Source organism: Silurus aristotelis, assembly GCF_946808225.1.
Source record: "Silurus aristotelis genome assembly, chromosome: 7".
Classification (NCBI taxonomy): domain Eukaryota; kingdom Metazoa; phylum Chordata; class Actinopteri; order Siluriformes; family Siluridae; genus Silurus; species Silurus aristotelis.
Window position 1 is genome coordinate 2,235,222 of NC_139580.1, and position 19,899 is coordinate 2,255,120.

Consider the following 19,899-nt stretch of genomic DNA (forward strand, 5'->3'; position numbering starts at 1 on the left):
CCCAGGGACCTGGTGCAGTAACCCTGCCCTGAATATGTTTCAGGGCACGGCCAGCTCCAGCAAGCATCCTGCTCGTTTTCCACCCGGTTTCGTACTGGTCCAGGAGAGTTTCCTCCAAGGCCCTAGAGCTGCATCAGGGCATAGCCCTGGCCCTAGGCATACCAGAGGTCAGTCTAGAGAGACTGATACCCTTAAGAGACTATATGGCAGCCTTGGAAGCTCTGCCAGACGTATCTCATGAGTCCTGCCTACTGTAGACAGAGGTTATATGATTCAATTTGGGTGTCGTCCGCCCTGGTTCTACGGGGTTTTTTACCCACTCTGGTGGCAACCTAGCAGGCTCTGTTCATGGAACAAGAAGTAGACACTGTCTCAGATCAGATCCAAGGACTGGTTTGTCAAGGTAGATCTGAAGGAAGCAAACTTTCATGTATCCATCCTCCCTTTTCACAGGAAGTTCCTAAGGTTTGTGGTCATGAGTGCCCGCTCCGCTCAAGGTCTATGGATACAGCGGGGGCTGTACAGGGGGGGGGGGTCTGTACAGGCTGGCATGCTAGATTTTCCTGTGGGCCCAAGGGAAGCTGTGTATATCACGGGCCGCCATAACGAAGCAGCAGTCACCCTGTCAGGATAGAGGTTGAGACCTGGGTAATGCCAGCTCCACCCTTATGTGGAGCAGATTTAGGTGAGATTCCGCCAGGCTTAAGTAGACCTGTTCGTGACTCAAAAGAGGTTGCACTGCCCCTTTGGTTCTCACTTGCCCTCCTGGGCCGGACACCATGGCTCAGGCATGACCGAGGCTATGCCTGTATGCTTTTTCCCCGTCACGATGCTTCTGGGAGTTCTGGAAAGAGTCCATCTCCTCCCCCTGCGGTGGCCGGGCAGACCATGGTTTACGGACCTGATAGCCCTTCTCGAACACCCTCCCTGGGAGATTCCTCTCAGGAGGGATCTCCTCTCTCTGAGCCCCCCCCTTGAAGCCATTGTCCCAGGCTTGTTGGAGGCACCTCACAGTCAAAACTGTATTTCTTCTGGCTATTTGCTCTCTGAAGAGAGTAGGGATTACAGGCCATCTCTTTGGCCCCCTCCTTTCTGGAGTTTACTCCAGGCATGGCCAGTGCCTTCTTGTACCACAGGTATCCCACAACCTGTTAGACTACAGGCATTCTATCCTTCAGGCCCCAGACCAGTAGAAGCTGAACTGGCTATGCCCAGTGTGAGCACTAGACACTTACGTCCACAAGATGAGTCTGTGGAGAAAGTCAGATTAACTGCTCGTCTGCTACGGCCCTCCGAGGAGAGGCCTCCATGCAAACAAGCAGACCTTGAGCAGGTGGATTTTTGATGCCATCACATCCTCCTATGAGTCCTCTGGTTTCTCAGAGCGCACTCGACCCAGAGTGTGGCAGCCTTGGACTGGCTTGGACAAGGCTTGGTCCTCTGGAGTGTCCCTTTAAGACATCTGCAATGCTGTGGGCTGGTCGATGCCGTTGACCTTTGTCAGGTTCTATAACCTTGACCGTAGTGGTACTCCTGGCCACTCCATCCTTCCACCTAGCAGTGCCCATACACACTAGTCAGGGACTGGTCAGTCTGGTGGTATCGGATTCTCGTTCCCAAAGCGTTGCGACGCAGCTCGAGTTCCTGAAAGGGAACATCTCAAGGTTGTCTTCATGCTTCACTCCATGTGCTTTTTATAGCTTCCTGGTCATGACATCACCCCACCGGTGACGCCGCGCCTTTCATTGGACAGATTACACACATGATTCAGAGTGTGGACAACCCAAAGTGTTGTGACCTAGTATATAGTTTCCTCAGGGAATAAGGTTTACATACATAACCTAGAGGCGGTATCCATTAGATACTTCAAATTCGGTCTTCAAATTCTGAACTTCTATGCGTTCCTAGATACCGTCTATCCTCTGCGGGTGGCAGATCCTTTTCTGTCATTGCTCCAATACTATGGAACTCCCTACCCATTGCACTCAGAACCATCACCGCTTTGACTGAATTTAAATCAAGGCTTAAGACCCACCTTTTCAACCTCCACTATCAGTCAATGCATATGTGTTACGAGTCCTTAATTTTTCTGAAATGTGGTGTATGTTTCATGTACTATGTAGTGTTCTATCTCTTGTCCTGTATGTTTTTGTGTCTGTGTTGTGTCTCTGCTATTAACTCATGCAGCTGCATGTGATCCTTCGCCCTGGGCAAATGTCCAACGAATATGTTTGTTTATGTATGTTCATTATATTTCATCTGTTACCTTGTAAAGCGTCCTTGAGCTTGGGAAAGGTGATATATAAATTATTATAAATAAATTGTACCTACATGTTGGCTGCCAAGCAAAAAAATATTCCAAATAATAAATTGCTTATGTGAGAATGTTTTGAAAAAAAAAGTCAAAAGTCTGTAGTTATTGACATTCTTAGTTTTTTATTGACTATCGATAAGTACCACATTTGTGTAAAATGCTACCTAATAAGGATTTAATTATCTTATGGACAAAATTAACTTTAATGATTTAAATAATCATTAAAATATATATCAGCATTTCTATATACTTTCAGTAAATAACTGAGCAAAAATTAGGCCTTGTAAATTTACAGTTTTTAATTTGCAATGGTGTTTGTTAAAGCTGTTGTACAAATTAAATGGAATTATTATTCGTTCAATTAGTGCAAAGCTCTATTTCATTTTTTTGTTATTCGAGAAGACTTGCCAGAAGACAGATGCAGATGGCTTGAAATCTTATGGAATGTAACAGACACCTCTGTGATCTGTTACCAGAGACAGACACATTGTCACTGCAGGCCACTTCCACTCTGTACCTTGGCTTACATGTTCCAATAGATACTGGATTTCTGAAGTGTTCCTCTTTAGTGCCTGGTGGAGCCCTAGAAACACCTGACTGAGCTCTCTGTGGTTACAAAAGCCAGAATTTATTTTAAGAAAATGTTGCCTGGAGTTAGTTGCAGATGTGCCAAAGTGAATGAACTCCAGACATAAATTATGAGTTGCCATGATGAAATTGCATGTTGGATCAGTCTGTAAAGTGTAATAATTTTTTTTTCACATTCAAATCTAATTTTCGAGGACTAAGTGGTGTGGTTTTCACTGACAATTGTCACAAACTTTTGTTCTCAGTAATTTACATGATGTAAAGGTTTTCACTATATACAGTATATTAAAAGATCTAGCTAAAGACCTGTTAAATACATTTTAGCACCTGGTCAGTATCTCTGTGTGGCTGTGAGGCGACAGTTGCGTAGGTCACACTGCCCAAATCTGATGATGTGTTTTTCGTAGCAGATGCTCTGGACCTTCTTTTGTGCTGAACACTGGCATAATGAATGCTTTCATCCTGTAGGGAGATTCAGGTAATGATTTTCTGGTTATTGTAAAATTTTTGCCATGAGTTGCATCCTGTTTACTGCATTGATAAAGCATTAGTCAAGTCAAGTCAAGTCAAGTCAAGTTTATTTGTATAGCGCTTTTCACAACAGACATTGTCTCAAAGCAGCTTTACAGAAAACAACAGTGAAGGTGAATGGTGTGCATTTATCCCTGATGAGCAGCCGTGGCGACAGTGGCAAGGAAAAACTCCCTTAGATGATATGAGGAAGAAACCTTGAGAGGAACCAGACTCAAAGGGGAACCCATCCTCATATGGGTGACATCAAGAGTTTGATCATAAATCTTCAACAATACAGAACAGATAGTAAGGAGTTAATAATATTGAGAAGAGGCTCACCAGCTGTATATAACACTTCCTTCAGTAGCTTAGTGGGAATTGGATCTAACTGACATGTTGTTGATTTAGCTTTCATAATAGCATCATACAGCTCTTCCTGTCCTATACATGGAAAACAGTGTAGTTGTGGGGTTGTAGGTACGATTGTGTCGGGAAATGCTGTCAGAGGTTGAACTGCCACAATTGTTTTTCGAATGTTATCTATTTTTTCAGTGAAGAAATTCATAAAGTCTTCACTACTAAACTGTGATGGAACACATTTTTCAGATCCCTGATTTGTTGTTAATTTAGCGACTGTAGTAAAAAGGAACCTGGGATTGTTTTTGTTATTTTCTATGAGTTTGCTCAGGTGTTTAGCTCTAGCAGCTTTTAGCGCCTGTCTGTAGCTGAGCATACTGTCTTTATACGCAATTCTAAATACCTCCAATTTAGTTTTCCTCCATTTTCTCTCCAGATTACGTGTTGTTCTCTTTAGGGCATGCGTATGACTATTATACCAAGGTGCAGGTGCTTGTTCTCGAACCTTTTTTAACCGGATGGGGGCAACAGTGTCTAAAGTGCTAGTGAGGATAAGGTCTATGTTGTTCGCCATCTCATCAAGATGATCAGCAGTTATGGGTTTAATGTGAAACTGAGATAAATCAGGCAGGTTATTTATGAATCTGTCCTTAGTGGTTGGAATAATAGTCCAACCAAGTCGATACCGTGGTGAAACACGGTTAATCTGCTCTACCGGTAGTGTGTACAGTAGGAGATAATGGTCTGTGATGTCATCACTCTGAGGTAAAATATCTATATCAGTGACGTCTGCTCCGTGGGATATTATTAGGTCTAGTGTGTGGTTAAAACGGTGGGTTGGTCTGGTGACGTTTTGTTTAACTCCAAAAGAGTTTAATAAATCGACAAATGATAATCCTAAAGCATCGTTTACATCATCTACATGAATATTAAAATCTCCTACAAGCAGCACTTTATCAAAACCGATCAAGAGGTCTGAGAGAAAACAAGCAAACTTTTGAAGAAAATCAGCGTAGGGTCCTGGGGGTCTGTACACGGTGACCAGAGCGAGTTTTCTATGCATCTCTGAAAGTGCAATTTTAAGAACGAGCACTTCAAATTATTTAAAACTAAATCCTATATAAGGATTATAAATAAATGAGAACAGATTTGTTTTTTGTTTTTTTTCACAACAATTAAACTTCAGACTAGTTATGTGCATGGGTCAGGGATTGGATGAGACTGGGGAAACCTTTTTCTTTAAAGAAGCAGTTATTACTTTAATAATTTTTTTTTTATCTGTTTGTTAATAATTTGAAACTAGTACATATAACATGGAAAATACGTAGACCATAAAATTAAAGATATTATGTGGATGAAAAGCATGTTTGCTTGTGAATGGTTGGGCTTTGTCTCGTTCATTTTATAAAAAGTGCTCTTTCCTTGACCACCAATATAGTCTGAATTTGCCTATACCCCACATAGACAGACAATTTTATAAGAAAAAACCTTAGAATAAGAGAAACAGAGTAAAACCAAAATAAATGCTGGCACTCACTTTTATTAAATGTAAGTTATTTATTACTGGTACAGGGGATAAAGCTGGGTTATTTAGGTTAGTAGTGTTATTTGGGTTGTTTTATGAAAAATTTAGAATTTTTTTTCTTAAATTTTTTTTATAATTTTTTTTTTTACATTACTTTCATTGGTTTCTTTACTAAGCCAAATAACACTGGATCAACACTAAATCTGAAAAGAGCCCAGTAAATCTATAGCAATAATGTTTATTGTCTTCTACAATCCATGCTTTTTAAAAATACATTTAATGAAAGTAGTAACTTTTTCTAATTGGCCATTAATGTAAGAGTTCCTACCTTATCAGTGGAGTCGGTGGTGTGACTGCAGCAGTTGCATGATGTTACTGATTTTCCTTAAAAGAGAATTTCATTATTATAAATATAAAATCATAAATAAATATTCAGCCTGTAATTTCACCTCTAGTCTCACCTAGAACCCTGCTGCAGAACACACACATGCATATGTTTATTAGGACGGAGACGGAGCCCACACACATTACAATCACATTTCTAATCCAGTCGTTAACATTTCTAGCAGGCGGCTGTGAATCTGAAGCCTCAGATGAAGATCCATTATTGCTGCCACCTAAAACACACACAGAAGCACACAGAGATCTCAGTATAGTGCTGAGGGAAACTTCAGGAAAAAACATTTGTAGGGCTCAGTGTTTCACATGATCTGGATTTTAGTGATCAGTGATCCTTGTATAATAAGTCATATTGTGCTGCTCTAATAAATCTGATAATAGTTTTGTTTAAGCGTATCCAGGAAATTGTTTAAGAAATAAAAATATATGTTTTGATAAAGTGTTTAACACGACACACATCCAAAATGTGGCTTAGAATTTACACATGGCTCCCTGGTTAATGTGACTGAAATGTGTTTAAAAAGTGCATGATTAATGTTTTAAACTATAAAAAAAATACAATTAGCTAATTCTAAACTTAATTAGACTGGTATGTGTAGATACAATTTACAAAGATAAATGTGACCATATCTGTTGCATTGTCAGGGGTCTATAGCGAGGCATAAATCCTAATGTGGATAGCAGACAAGTTTAAAAACTGTCCCTCTAGATGAGCAGTAGAATGGATTTACCTCCATTTTTTCAAGGTTCATCTTCAAAAGCATACATTTTTAAAACCTTAAAATGTATAACTGCAGACCCAAACTGCATAATTATGCAATATGTATTTTTTATAAATACAGTGGTACGTTGACCTACAAGTGCATGAATGTACGAGTTTTCCGAGGTACGAGTGGTCTGTCGGGCGATTTTTTTGCTTTGTTACGCAAGCAAAAAATTGAGGTACGAGCTCAAAACACCGCTGCTAGATGGCGAAGCGAAACCAGAAGGCGAAGATTGTGACAAAAATTAAGATAAGCAAAGAAGAAAAAGTAAAGTTTTAAGTTTAGGGATATGTAGTGTACAGTAGTGATAGCAAAAAACGAGCTGAAACGAGCAAAAGACATCTGCGTTTGCTCACGTCGTCTCATCTCCAGGGTAAGTACACTGTTTAAAACGTTACTATATCATCTATTATATCGAGATACGAGCTCGGCCACGGAACAAATTAAACTTGTAGGTCAAGGTACCACTGTAATTGTAAATAAAGGAAATGAGCACAACCTCAATCTCTTAGCATTTAAATTAAACATATATTTAAAACCGCAAAATTATAAATTCAATATTTTTTATTATTATATTATTATTTTTGTATTCTATAACCTTGATTCAAGATTTTCATTAATGTATGTATACATTTGTACATAATCTAAGACAATATCAGTAATCAATAAAAAATAAAGTTGAGTTACTGACCTGTAAAGTTCAGTCTGATGAGTTTCCCAAACTGAATGTGTGTCTCATCATTTCGTCCTCCACAGTAATAAAACCCCAGATCCGTCTCTCGAACTCCAATAATCACTAAACTGACTGAACTGCTGCTTTCTGTTAAATAAAAGTGACTCTTATCTACATTATAATCCACATAAAAGCGTTTCTTCAGGCTGCTTTGTCTGGCTGATATAATCTGCCTCAACCCTGCTGAGATCATCTGATACCAGGATTTCTCTGAGTAATTAGTGATGTTACAGAGCAGAGTGATGTTTGCTCCTGGAGAAACAGATATGAGATCAGCTGAAAAGTTCTGAAGGAGACTCGGCCTAATGAGACCTGAAAGAACAACAGCACATGAAGAGAGAAGATTCATCTCCACTCTGTAAACTCTAGAAACACACAGCTCACAGCTCAACTCCCTTTAAAACATGTTTGTTGTAGAACTGAGTGCACTAATCTCTATACAGACGTCCTGAACACAGCTAATGTGGAAAGTACAAATGATTTAGTCCAAAATCTTCTATTTATTTGTAGTGAACTCACCAAACAGCAGCTGCAGAGTAAACAGAAGCAGATACGCTGCCATTTCTAACACACTCCCTCCTCTGAGCATGTGAACAGAGATGTTCTAGTGTTCTGCTTTAACTGCTTCACCTCCTACATCCTGTCCTTCTCTTCTGCTGTAGAGTTCTTACATCTTATTTTACATTCTGACATTTATACTTAGCACATTCATAATAAATAATAACCCTTACACTTAAACTCAAATTCTTAAATGTAGGACCTGGACCCAGACCCATGGGTAGAGTGGTGACTATGGCAAAAGCAGAGAGAGGACTAAACTTTGTGTATGTGTGTGTTTGTGTTTTATTTGATAATACACAGTATATTTCTGTATGTGTCTAGTTGTGTCTATCTGTTGTTTACATAAACAATGTGCTTTATGATGTTATCAGTATATTTTCAGCATGATGATACAGTGGGGAGATTTTTCTGTGTCTGCATGAATGATGTTCTGTAATGGACAAGTGCCACATACTGAGTGCATCCGTCACTAACCCACTGTTCCTGAGACCAAATCTACTGAATAAATGATAACGTTACAGTATTCCCTCAGAAATACATCTACTTATTTGAGTTAAAATAAGTAAACTGCAATGTACAAAATTAAATTTTAAAAAAGCATGAAAGAAAATAAAAAGAAATGTGAATTAAATAAAAAAAATAGATCTCTTTAAAATAGAATGACCATTATTACACAAAAAAAAAAAGAACCTATGATGGAGCCCAGGACAGAGTGTAACATATTTTGAATATGAAGCTTGCAATTTAAATATCAGAAATGATATCAATACAGTAATCGTATCATAAGTGAATAATAAGGACAGCTATTTTTGTTGCATAAGAAGAAAACAGATATTTTAACATAGTCCTGACAACATCTTTCCTCTGAAAGTGCTTTTTATGCCTTTACAATCTAAACAGTTTAAATTATTATATTTTATATCAAATGCTTTAATAAATTGCCTTAAAAAACTTGTGATTTTTTAATCAGTGTCATATTAAGACTTCATACTGTATGATATTGGATTGTAAATTTGTATCAATAATTGTGTGTATTTGCAGATTGTTCTGTGTGAAAGCACTCATAAGAAGAAGGCAGACAACTCTGTATGGTCAAGAACAGAAACCACAATGGAAAACTCATATTTCTATTTCTATTTGCTGCTGATGTTAAAACCACACACACACACACACACACACACACACACACACACACACACACACACACACACACACACACACACTGCAGAGGAAATGACAATCTGCTAAATAAAAACAGAAACATGCAGGTCAGTGTGAAACTCAAAGGTTTTGCTGGTGCCACATTTAAAACTAATTTAACTCAGCACAGCTTTTCATTAAAAGTTAATTATTTAAATAATTAATAAATAATAAATAAATAAATAAATAAATAATGGTGCGATAATAAATTCAACTGTTTCATCATTCAAATGTAATGTAAGAGCAGAGTGAACGGTCTCCTCAGTTTAGAGATTAATGCTGATATTACCCATACAGACTTCTGATATATACCCATATATAAAATGATACTTAATATACTGGAACATACATTAATATATCTGTAGTTCTATTGTTTGTTGAGACAACATCATTCTGCAGGTTGCAGATGACACCGCAGTTATAGCATGCATCTCTGCCGGGGACGAAGCAGCCTATATGGAGGAGGTGGCCAGTCTGGTGACATGGTGTCAGGATAACAACCTCTCCCTCAACATGGACAAGACAAAGGAGATAATAGACATGAGGAGCGAAAAAGACCTCACGGACCACTGTTCTTCCGGAGCTTGAAGTGGAGAGGGTGAGCAGCTTTAAATATCTAGGCATCTACATCAGTGATGACCTCACTTGGACACTTAATACCACAGAGCTGATTAAGAGGGTTCAGCAGCATCTGTAGTTTTTTTAGGAGGCAGAGGAAGTTTGGTATGTCTAAGGTCTTCAACAACGTTTACAGCTGCACTATTGAGAGCGTCTTGACCAACTGCATCACCGTGAGGTATGGCAGCATCACTGTTATGGACCGCAAATGTCAGCAGAGAGTGGTGAAGACTGCTGAAAAGATCACAAAAGATTCCACTGACTGTCCCTGCAGATTATTTACTACCACAGAGTCCGCCAGAGAACTGCCTACATTCTCAGGCGTACAAGAGGTACAGAAATGTGAAATGAAGGACTACTAGACTGAAGAATTTTTTTCTTTCCCACTGCCATCAGGCTCCTGAAAAACTGACAGTTGACAGAACATTCATTATGTAACTTGCACAATCACTGTGGACTTTGCACACCCACTGTAGCCTTGTACACACATTGAAGACCCTCTCACACATTGGTGGATTTTTCACACACATTTCACCATTTGTCGATTCATATAATTTATTTATACCTATATTTATTTTAGTTATTTTTTGGCACTAATTGTGGACAGCAAATAAAGAATTTCATTGTATGGGGGAAAATGTTGTTACAAACTCTAATCCTGAGTCAGTGTAGCAGACTGTTGACATTAACTACAGTCAGAATACATCCGTAAAGCTCCTGGGTTACTCCATTTTTTCATGGATCTCCAGGCCGTTGTCAGGGATCCCCCTGCCATGCCCCCTCGGTAGCTGTCAGGGATCCCCCTGCCACGTCCCCACTCGGTAGCTGTCAGGGATTCACCCTGCCACGCCCCCCTCAAGAGCAGTCACGCTTGCTCACCTTGAATACCGACAGCTGTGGCTCATCAGACTACTTAAACTCACGTTCTTGAGTCACAGGCTGTCGGTCGTTGTATTGTTATGCTGGTAAATCGCGTGGCTGCTCGACCACCGGCATTCACCGCTGGCTATATCTCTGAACTCCATTTCCGTATTGGATTACTCATTACTCAATCTTTACTTACATTTGGATTATGCTTTGGACATTCGCACTCATGGTGGATAACTCGTTTCGAGCGGATGTCTTTGTTTGTTGTTTTCCTCGGCTTGTGAGTGTTTTGTTTTTTGCTAGTCAATAAAGACAATGATTGGACTATATCTGCTTCCGCGTCAGCAGCCTGACAGCCGTAGATAAGAAACCACTGCTTAGACTTAAAGCAAAAAGTTCTATCCTGGTCTCGTCGAACCAGAGAATCTTATTTCTCACCATCTTGGAGTCCTTCAGGTGTTTTTTAGCAAACTCCATGCGGGCTTTCATGTGTCTTGCACTGAGGAGAGGCTTCCATCGGGCCACTCTGCCATAAAACCCCGACTGGTGGAGGGCTGCATTGATGGTTGACTTTCTACAACTTTCCCCCATCTCCTGACTGCATCTCTGGAGCACAGCCACAGTGATCTTTGGGTTCTTCTTTACCTCTTTTACCAAGACTCTTCTCCCCCGATAGCTCAGTTTGGCCAGCTCTAGGAATGGTTCTGGTCATCCCAAACGTCTTCCATTTAAGGATTATGGAGGCCACTGTGCTCTTATGAACCTTAAGTGCAGCAGAAATGTTTTTGTAACCTTGGCCAGATCTGTGCCTTGCCACAATTCTGTCTCTGAGCTCTTCAGGCAGTTCCTTTGACCTCATGATTCTCATTTGCTCTGACATGCATTGTGATCTGGAAGGTCTTATATAGACAGGTGTGTGGCTTTCCTAATCAAGTCCAATCAGTATAATCAAACACAGCTGGACTCAAATGAAGGTGTAGAACCATCTCAAGGATGATCAAAAGAAATTGAGAGCACCTGAGTTAAATATATGAGTGTCACAGCAAAGGGTTTGAATACTTAGGACCATGTGATTTTTCAGTTTTTTTTTTTTAATAAATCTGCAACAATGTCAACAATTCTGTGTTTTTCTGTCAATATGGGGTGCTGTGTATACATTAATGAGGAAAATAAATAAATTTAAATGATTTTAGCAAATGGCTGCAATATAACAAAGAGTGAAAATTTAAGGGGGTCTAAATACTTTCCGTACCCACTGTATATAAGTAAAATGGTGTTCACCCTCCATATGTTAAATGCCCCTCTATGTGATGCCGCTCATTGTTATATTGCGTTTTTTTATTGTTTTGATGGTTTCTATAATTGTGAAGTGATGGTCTTAAGAAGTGGATTAGGTCGGGTAAGTCCCCACTGAAGGCCCAGGTACCAAATGCACGGCCCGCCACTGATATAGATATATACTACACAGGAAGTATAAAATGCCCATGGAGTGAAGCCGGCACCAGCTTCTGTAACAGAGAAGGAATCGCTGAAATGACGCCGGAGGTATGGCATAGAGACGCAGCATCTCGTTCCCTCCGGAAACTAGTATTACATATGTATCCTAGAGACGTTCCCTTTCAGGAACTCGAGCTGGCACGCTTTGGGAACGAGAGTCCAATAACACCACACTGACCAGTCCCTGACTAATGTGAAAGAGCACAGCTAGGTCAATGGACAGAGGTGCCAGGAGTGGTGCGGATCCAAGCGCATCAACACATGCCAGGAGTGGTGCAGATCTGAGTGGATCAACACATGATGGCCTTTGAGGTTCGAGAGGAAACGCTGTAGAGCCAGAAGTGCAGCCAACATTTCTAGGCAGTTGATGTGCCATAGTAGAGGGGATTATTAGACCTTAGATAGACCTTGCTTGGAGGGGCCACTCATGACCATTCATGGTATGCTTGTAACACCGCCATTGTATGCAGACATCCATCGGCCTGACCTGCTGAGGCGTAAGCCTTCCCCCACCAGTGCTGACATAGTATGCAGAATCTTGATGGGTAGTGTCGGGGTCTTAAGGGAGGATGCTGCACCTGGGGAGAGATAGCCTGCTAGCGTCTCTTCAAAATGTGGCATGACACCATATCCATGATCCCTAAGCCCTATGATGCTGGAGTACACTGCACGTCTTGGGACTAAAGGGGCAGGCTAAGAAGGGCTGCTCCCAGGACCTGGACACCTCAGTGTGCAGGTCAGGGAAAAATGGCAGACTCCAACGTAGAGGCTATGACCACAGGAGCAAAAAGGCGCTCATTAAGCTTACTGGACGGAGGGGCTTTATGCTCATCGGCTGGCTAAGCTATATCCAGCTTCTCTAGGGCACATGTCACAACTTCCAGTAGATCCTCGCTTCCGGCATATGCATGGGCATAAGAGCACAGTGCTGGCAATCAGATCCCTCAAGAGCCGCTCCCAAACAAGCCACACAAAGGCTGTGTGTATAGCCCCCGTGATATATCGGGGTGTAGGGAGGGACACACAGACGAAAAGTGTGCTTGGTTTTCTTGGAAGCCTTTATCTCCTTTTTTTTTGACAGACAGAAAAACAACATTAAATTTTTACACAGAGTGCTTCATGAACAAACAGAAGCTGGCTCTGGCTTCACTCTATGTGCGTTTTATACTTTCTGGTCGTGATGTCACCCCACCGGTGAGAGGCAGCCTGCTTCCAATTTTGACTGATTACACACATTATTCAGAGCAGGGAAAATGCGGCCGCGTTCCCAAAGCATTCCGATGCAGCTTGAGTTCCTGAATTAATATATATACTGTTCAGATATTGGTTTCCATTAAAAGAAAATAAAGGTGTAGGAACATTCCTATGACACACACTGAGTCATTCAAATTTACAGAAGAAACAATAATATCACCAAAATACGGCCCAGTTATAATTTCTACTGATGTTTATCTGAATGTTAATGTTGATCGGTGGACTGATGAGACACAGCTCTTTGTGGGGCAAAATGAAGAGGGAGAGCTTTTTTTCCTAGAGATTTTTCATATAATTTATTTTTAGAGATAGAATTACTAGGGTTAGAATAAACATATATGATAAAGAGTATAACATCTGGAACTTTCCATGTGTTTTTATTAAAGCTGATGACCTCATCCAGTCACCACCATGAAAACATGGAATTACACGGTGTGTAACAATAGTTCAGTACATGGGGTGGTCAGTAGATGGTGTGGTCAGTGCAAGGTGGTCAAAAGAGGTGATCCAGTGAGCAGCAGAGAAAATGATAAGGAAGGAAAAACACTTCCTAAAAACTGAGTGGATTCAAGCTTTGGATATTTACTCCTTTATCAACATGAACATGAACTCTTTACTAGCACTTATATACAGATTAAATATAAAAGTGTTACAGATAAAAAATAAACCTGTTACATCTAAAGGATTTTCATATAAAACTGAAGTACAAATTACCATCCAAGTAACTCATCATAGGGAACAATAAAAAACTTAAACATTTGTTTTAAATGTGCTTTCCTTAAACATAAAACTTACACGTTTATGATTATGCATAAGGTTATTTATATGGAGAAAGTATTCACTTACTGCCTAAATCTAAGTAACAACACAAACATTACATGTTCTTACTGTCTTACTGTCATGCAATCAGCAGCAGCAGGATCTTAGTGTATTTCAGGTCCTGGTGTAGGTTGTAAAAGTGTAATGGACAGTGAGAATACACACAAGGATGTGTGTGTGTGTGTGTGTGTGTGTGTGTGTGTGTGTGTGCCTCAGTGTCTATGTGCCCCTTTATTAACTCATCACTAGATTATTCAGGATTTATGTGTGGTACATGCAAGTATGAGTGGTAGGTGATTAGGCTCAGCAAGAACTTCTGCTGGCCTAAACACTAGCAGAACCATTGACACATTTTTTATTTTAAAATTCTTTCATGAATATCTATTAAATTATTCTTAGTAGTCTGTTCTATACATTTTATAGCTTTTCTCTTAGTTACACTGCTTCCAGGAGTGAATGTTTATGTTACAGTTTTTTATTCAAACATATTTCAGCCATCATGTGTTGCCAGGGTCAAAGAGATCTTCCTTAAGGCCTTTAGAATCAGCAGTATGGGTGCTCTGTCTTAAAATACATGACAATGAATCTTTGACCAATCAGATTTCAAGTTGGAGACTCAAAGGCCCTCCAACAGGAGCACAATAACATCAGCATTTCTTTTGACTGGATGGTCACTCCGGGCTCCTTTGTCCTATGTGCTGGTTGTGAGGCTCTCACACACTAGGCAGGGTCTGGTCAGAGTGTGGCGTGATTGGACGCTTGTTCCCAAAGCGTTGTGACGCAGCTCGAGTTCCCAAATAGGGAAAGTCTCTAGGTTATGTATGTAACCCTAGTTCCCCTAGGGAATGAGATGCTGCGTCCCCGGGCCACACTCCCTGCATCCCTGTGGTGCTTACAATCTTTCTTTTTGAAGAAGCTAATGTTGCTACCACTGCGCAGCCATTTTGTAGCTCCTGATGTACTGAAAAAACATAATGATTTCTTAGGTAAAAAAAATTTAGTTTACACATGTAACGTGTACTTTTTTACCTCAGTCTCATGATTATCGAAATTATTTCTGCAGTAACAAAAAATTTTATGATTTCTAAGGTGACAAAAAAGTAATGATTTCTGACAAAATAAAGCACACTGCAGTGTATACTTGTTACCTCAGAAGTGTACTTTATTGTTACCTCAGAAATAATTTTGATATGTTTTAATGTTACACATACACAACAATTTAGTGAATGAAACAGTAATTAGTGCACTAATAATGATAAGATTATTGATTAAAAGTATGACTAAGTAGGACATTAAGAAGACGGTTGGTGACAGTTGACTGATGTCTGTTCAAATCGGCTACATAAAGCGAGCAGGGCACCAAAGGAGCAAGTCATATCAGTGAATCGATTCTTGTCTCTTAAAATATTCATTTACAAACTACGTCTTTTTGTGTGTGAAAGACTCTTAGAACCATTAATCATAATGAATCATTTGAATCACAGATTGCTTTAATAAAACTACATCTTGGTTGCCAAGCAACAGTTTATTCCAAATAGTAAATTATTCACGTAAGACTATTGGTAGAACAAAATGAAATAAAAAGGTCTCTAGTTATTACCTTTTCAGGTTTTTTACAGAATTCCTTAATAAAACATTTTATGCTTAAATGTGAAAAAATATTAAAATATAATGAAAGAAAGAAATGACCACATTCTTCTGGTGTATACTCAGTCAGGTTAGCTGGAAAAGTAGCATGTTGGCCATGATGTACGACCTGAAAGTTCTCCTGATAAATGACAATAGATTGACATGGGAATAAAGTCAGAGATGTACAGCAGCTCAGCTTTCGCTGGGATTAAGTTTAAGATGATCTTCTATCCATGGTGAGATCTCTGATAAACATACTGAGATCAAAGCAGAAACATAATTGAGAGGATGAGTTGAGGTACATCAGCAATTGGCAACTAAAAAACAAGGTGTGTAAATAATGTTAATAAAAAAAACCAAAACCAAAAAAAATAAATAAATAAATCTAAACTAGTTTATAGAATATTAATAAAAAAAACAAATACAGAGGTTTCAAGTGTAAACAAAAAAGTATAGATAGATAGATAGATAGATAGATAGATAGATAGATAGATAGATAGATAGATAGATAGATAGATAGATAGATAGATAGATAGTCCAAAACAAATCTGTTTTTTTTTACAGATTAAATATTTTTTATGAAATAAATTAATATTTGTATATACCTTGTGCTTGTCAGTGTCTCTGCAGCTGTGAGGTAACAGTTAGGAATCAGTCCTGCAGTCTGACTTGTTGTCCGTAGCAGATGCAGTGGACATTCTTTTGTACTGAACAGTGGTATAATAAATGTTTTCAGCCTGCAGAGAGATTCAGGTGATGAATCAGCACTAAACTTTTTACTTCTGTTTATTGTGGAAAGTTTATTTTTGTAGCATAACATTATAACTGCTACTGCATCATAAAGAAATGAGTTCAGCTTTAAACCGTTTTTTCCCAACCAGAAAACTTTGTTTTAGACGTGTGCATATGGACTGGGATTTTACTTCAAGATGCAAAAGTCGACTTTTTCATTTGTTAATGATACAAACCTGTAAAATATTTATTTTATTTAGTTATACATAATAATTAAACATGTTTTAAATTATGTCCTTGGTATAATTATTAGATGAGGTTAATCCAATCGAAAACAAACCCATTTCCAGCTATATTACAGACAATTTATTGAAACAATATAATATCTCTACAGTATATTCAACCCCCAACTCCCCCCTGAAATTCTGTCTGAAATTGCCAAACCCCAAATATAGACAGATAATTCTGTAAACAAAACAACATAAAACTAAAAAGTAAAATCAGAATAAATAATGGAAGTTTTTTTTTATCAAATGCATTTAATTACAATAAAGCAGGATAACTGGAGTGTAGCAGCTCTTCATAATAAATATATTTTAAAAAACCATAACAAAGGAGTAAAAATGTTAGTTTTGCCATTATTTTTAGTGTTCCTACCTTGTCAGTGGAGATCGGTGGTGTGACTGCAGCATCTGCATGATGATAATTATTTATTTTAAATAAAGAGAAATAAAGAGAATTTCATTATTATAAATATAAAATCATAAATAAATATTTAGCCTGTAATTTCACCTCTAGTCTCACCTAGAACCCTGCTGCAGAACACACACATGCAGATGGTTATTAGGACGGAGACGAAGCACACACACATTACAATCTCATTTCTAATCCAGTCGGTAACATTTCTAGCAGGCGGCTGTGAATCTGAAGCCTCAGATGAAGATCCATTATTGCTGCCACCTAAAACACACACAGAAGCACACAGAGATCTCAGTATAGTGCTGAGGGAAACTTCAGGAAATAACATTTGTAGGGCTCAGTGTTTCACATGATCTGAATTTTAGTGATCAGTGATCCTTGAATAATAAGATATAATGTGCTGCTCTAATAAATCTGATAATAGTTTTGTTTAAGCGTATCCAGGAAATTGTTTAAGAAATAAAAATATATGTTTTGATAAAGTGTTTAAAACGACACACATCCAAAATGTTGCTTAGAATTTACACATGGTTTCCTGGTTAATGTGACTGAAATGTGTTCAAAAAGCACATCCTATTCAAATCATTTACATAATTTCATTCTTCACATGTAAAAATGACAAACTTTTAAAAACTTCTTTCTTCATTGTTATTGGATCTATATTCTAAACCTAATTAGACTGGTATGTGTAGATACAGTTTACAAAGATAAATGGGACCATATCTGTTGCATTGTCAGGGGTCTATAGCGAGGCATAAATCCTAATGTTGTTCTTCAAAAGCATATTTTTAAAACCTTGAAATGTATAACTATTGATCCAAACTGCATAATTATGCAATATGTAATTTTGGAAATGAGCACAACCTCAATCTCTTAGCATTTAAATTAAACATATATTTAAAACCACAAAATTATAAATTCAACATTTAAAAAAAAATTATTCTATAACCTTTATGTCCAAAAATGTCAGTAAAATTCATAATATTTTTAATAGCATTAAATAAATATGTATGAATATAAATTTAAATCTAAAACAACATCAGTAAAGTGTGTAAATAAAGTTGAGTTACTGACCTGTAAAGTTCAGTCTGATGAGTTTCCCAAACTGAATGTGTGTCTCATCATTTCGTCCTCCACAGTAATAAAACCCCAGATCCGTCTCTCGAACTCCAATAATCACTAAACTGACTGAACTGCTGCTTTCTGTTAAATAAAAGTGACTCTTATCTACATTATAATCCACATAAAAGTGTTTGTTCAGCCTCCTTTGTCTGGCTGATATAATCTGCCTCAACCCTGCTGAGATCATCTGATACCAGGATTTCTCTGAGTAATTAGTGATGTTACAGAGCAGAGTGATGTTTGCTCCTGGAGAAACAGATATGAGATCAGCTGAAATGTTCTGAAGGAGACTCGGCCTAATGAGACCTGAAAGAACAACAGCACATGAAGAGAAAAGATTCATCTTCACTCTGTAAACCACACACACTTCGATTTATATATATATATATATATATACACACAGGAAACATAAAAGTACAAATGATTTAGTCCTGTACTATTTATTTGTAGTGAACTCACCAAACATCAGCTGCAGAGTAAACAGAAGAAAATACTTTGTCATTTCTAACACACTCCCTCCTCTGACCCTGTGAACAGAGACTTTCAAGCCTTCCACTTTTATTGGTTCAGCCCCTACATTCTGTCATTCTCTTCTGCTATAGAATTCAATACTCTATTTACATCTTATTTTACATTCTGACATTCTTACATTCGTCTGTCAGCACATAATCAATAAATAAGTACACTTAAGCACAGAACCATCAAGTAACCAGGCCAAAAAGTAAAAAAAAGTAAAAAAAAATAAATAAATCAATAAAAAGCTGCCAGAAATGACTTTGTGTAGGTCACATGTGATACTATACACTAAAAAAAGTTGTTTCACATGTGTATGTTGTTTATGATGTAATTTGTTTTTACACCCAACATGATTTGGGCTTTGTACAGTCTCCACAGCCCAGTTACAAGTCTGGACATAACTGACACTTCAATGTTACTCCCTGTAATATTACAAATTAATTTCTTCCTATTCTGAAAACATCCTACAGTGGGGCAAACAAGTATTTCATATTCTGTTGATTTTTTAAGTTTTCCCACTTACAAAGAACGGAGAAATCTGTAATTTTCATTGTAGGTACACCTCAACTGTAAGAGACAGAATCTAAAAAAAATCCAGAAAATCACATTGTATGACTGTTAAATAATTAATTTCCATTTTAAATAATGAAATAAGTATTTGATCAGCTACCAATCAGCAGGAATTCTGTCTAACACAGACCTGTTAGTTTGTCTGTAAGAAGACTCCTATCCTCCACTCATTGCCTGTATTAATTGCACCTATTTAAACTTGTTACCTGTATAAAAGACACCTGTCCACACACTCAATCAATCAGTCTTCAACCTCTCCACTATGGACAAGACCAAAGAGCTGTCTAAGGACACTAGGGACAAAATTGTAGACCTGCACAAGGCTGGGATGGGCTACAGGACAGGAGGCAAACAGCTCTGTCTGAAGTTTGCCAAAGACCATCTGGATGATCCAGAGGAAGCATGGGATAAGGTCATGTGGTCAGATGAGACCAATATAGAACTTTTTGGTATAAACTCCACTCGCCGTGTTTGGAGGAAGAAGAAGGATGAGTACAATCCCAAAAACACCATCTCATCTGTAAATCATGGGAGTGGAAACCAAATTAAATCAAATCAATTCAAATTTTATTTGTCACATACACATACATACAAAGTACGACATGCAGTGGAATGCTTTATA

At 38.4% G+C, this 19,899-nt stretch overlaps 1 protein-coding gene and 1 long non-coding RNA gene across 5 annotated transcripts in view; one reads left to right on the forward strand and one right to left on the reverse strand.

Moving 5' to 3' along the window:
* The window catches only part of LOC310728988, a 412,338-nt gene that overhangs the window by 329,313 nt on the left and 63,126 nt on the right, over positions 1 to 19,899 (forward strand). The gene's annotated exons all lie outside the window — the stretch shown is intronic.
* LOC310728948 (uncharacterized protein) lies at positions 15,294 to 18,882 on the reverse strand. Of its 4 annotated transcripts, none has more exons than XM_083546855.1 (6): positions 18,651 to 18,882; positions 18,144 to 18,497; positions 17,163 to 17,330; positions 17,028 to 17,062; positions 16,244 to 16,375; positions 15,294 to 15,777 (listed from the first exon to the last, which is right to left on the reverse strand). In XM_083546855.1, exons 1-5 carry the CDS (start codon positions 18,691 to 18,693, stop codon positions 16,283 to 16,285), a joined length of 693 nt encoding a protein of 230 aa, XP_083402981.1. In that variant the 5' UTR covers positions 18,694 to 18,882; the 3' UTR covers positions 15,294 to 15,777; positions 16,244 to 16,282. The 4 variants fall into 4 exon arrangements, with proteins under 4 accessions (XP_083402981.1, XP_083402980.1, XP_083402979.1 ...); XM_083546854.1 differs by having other exon boundaries at positions 15,294 to 15,895; XM_083546853.1 differs by having other exon boundaries at positions 15,294 to 15,955.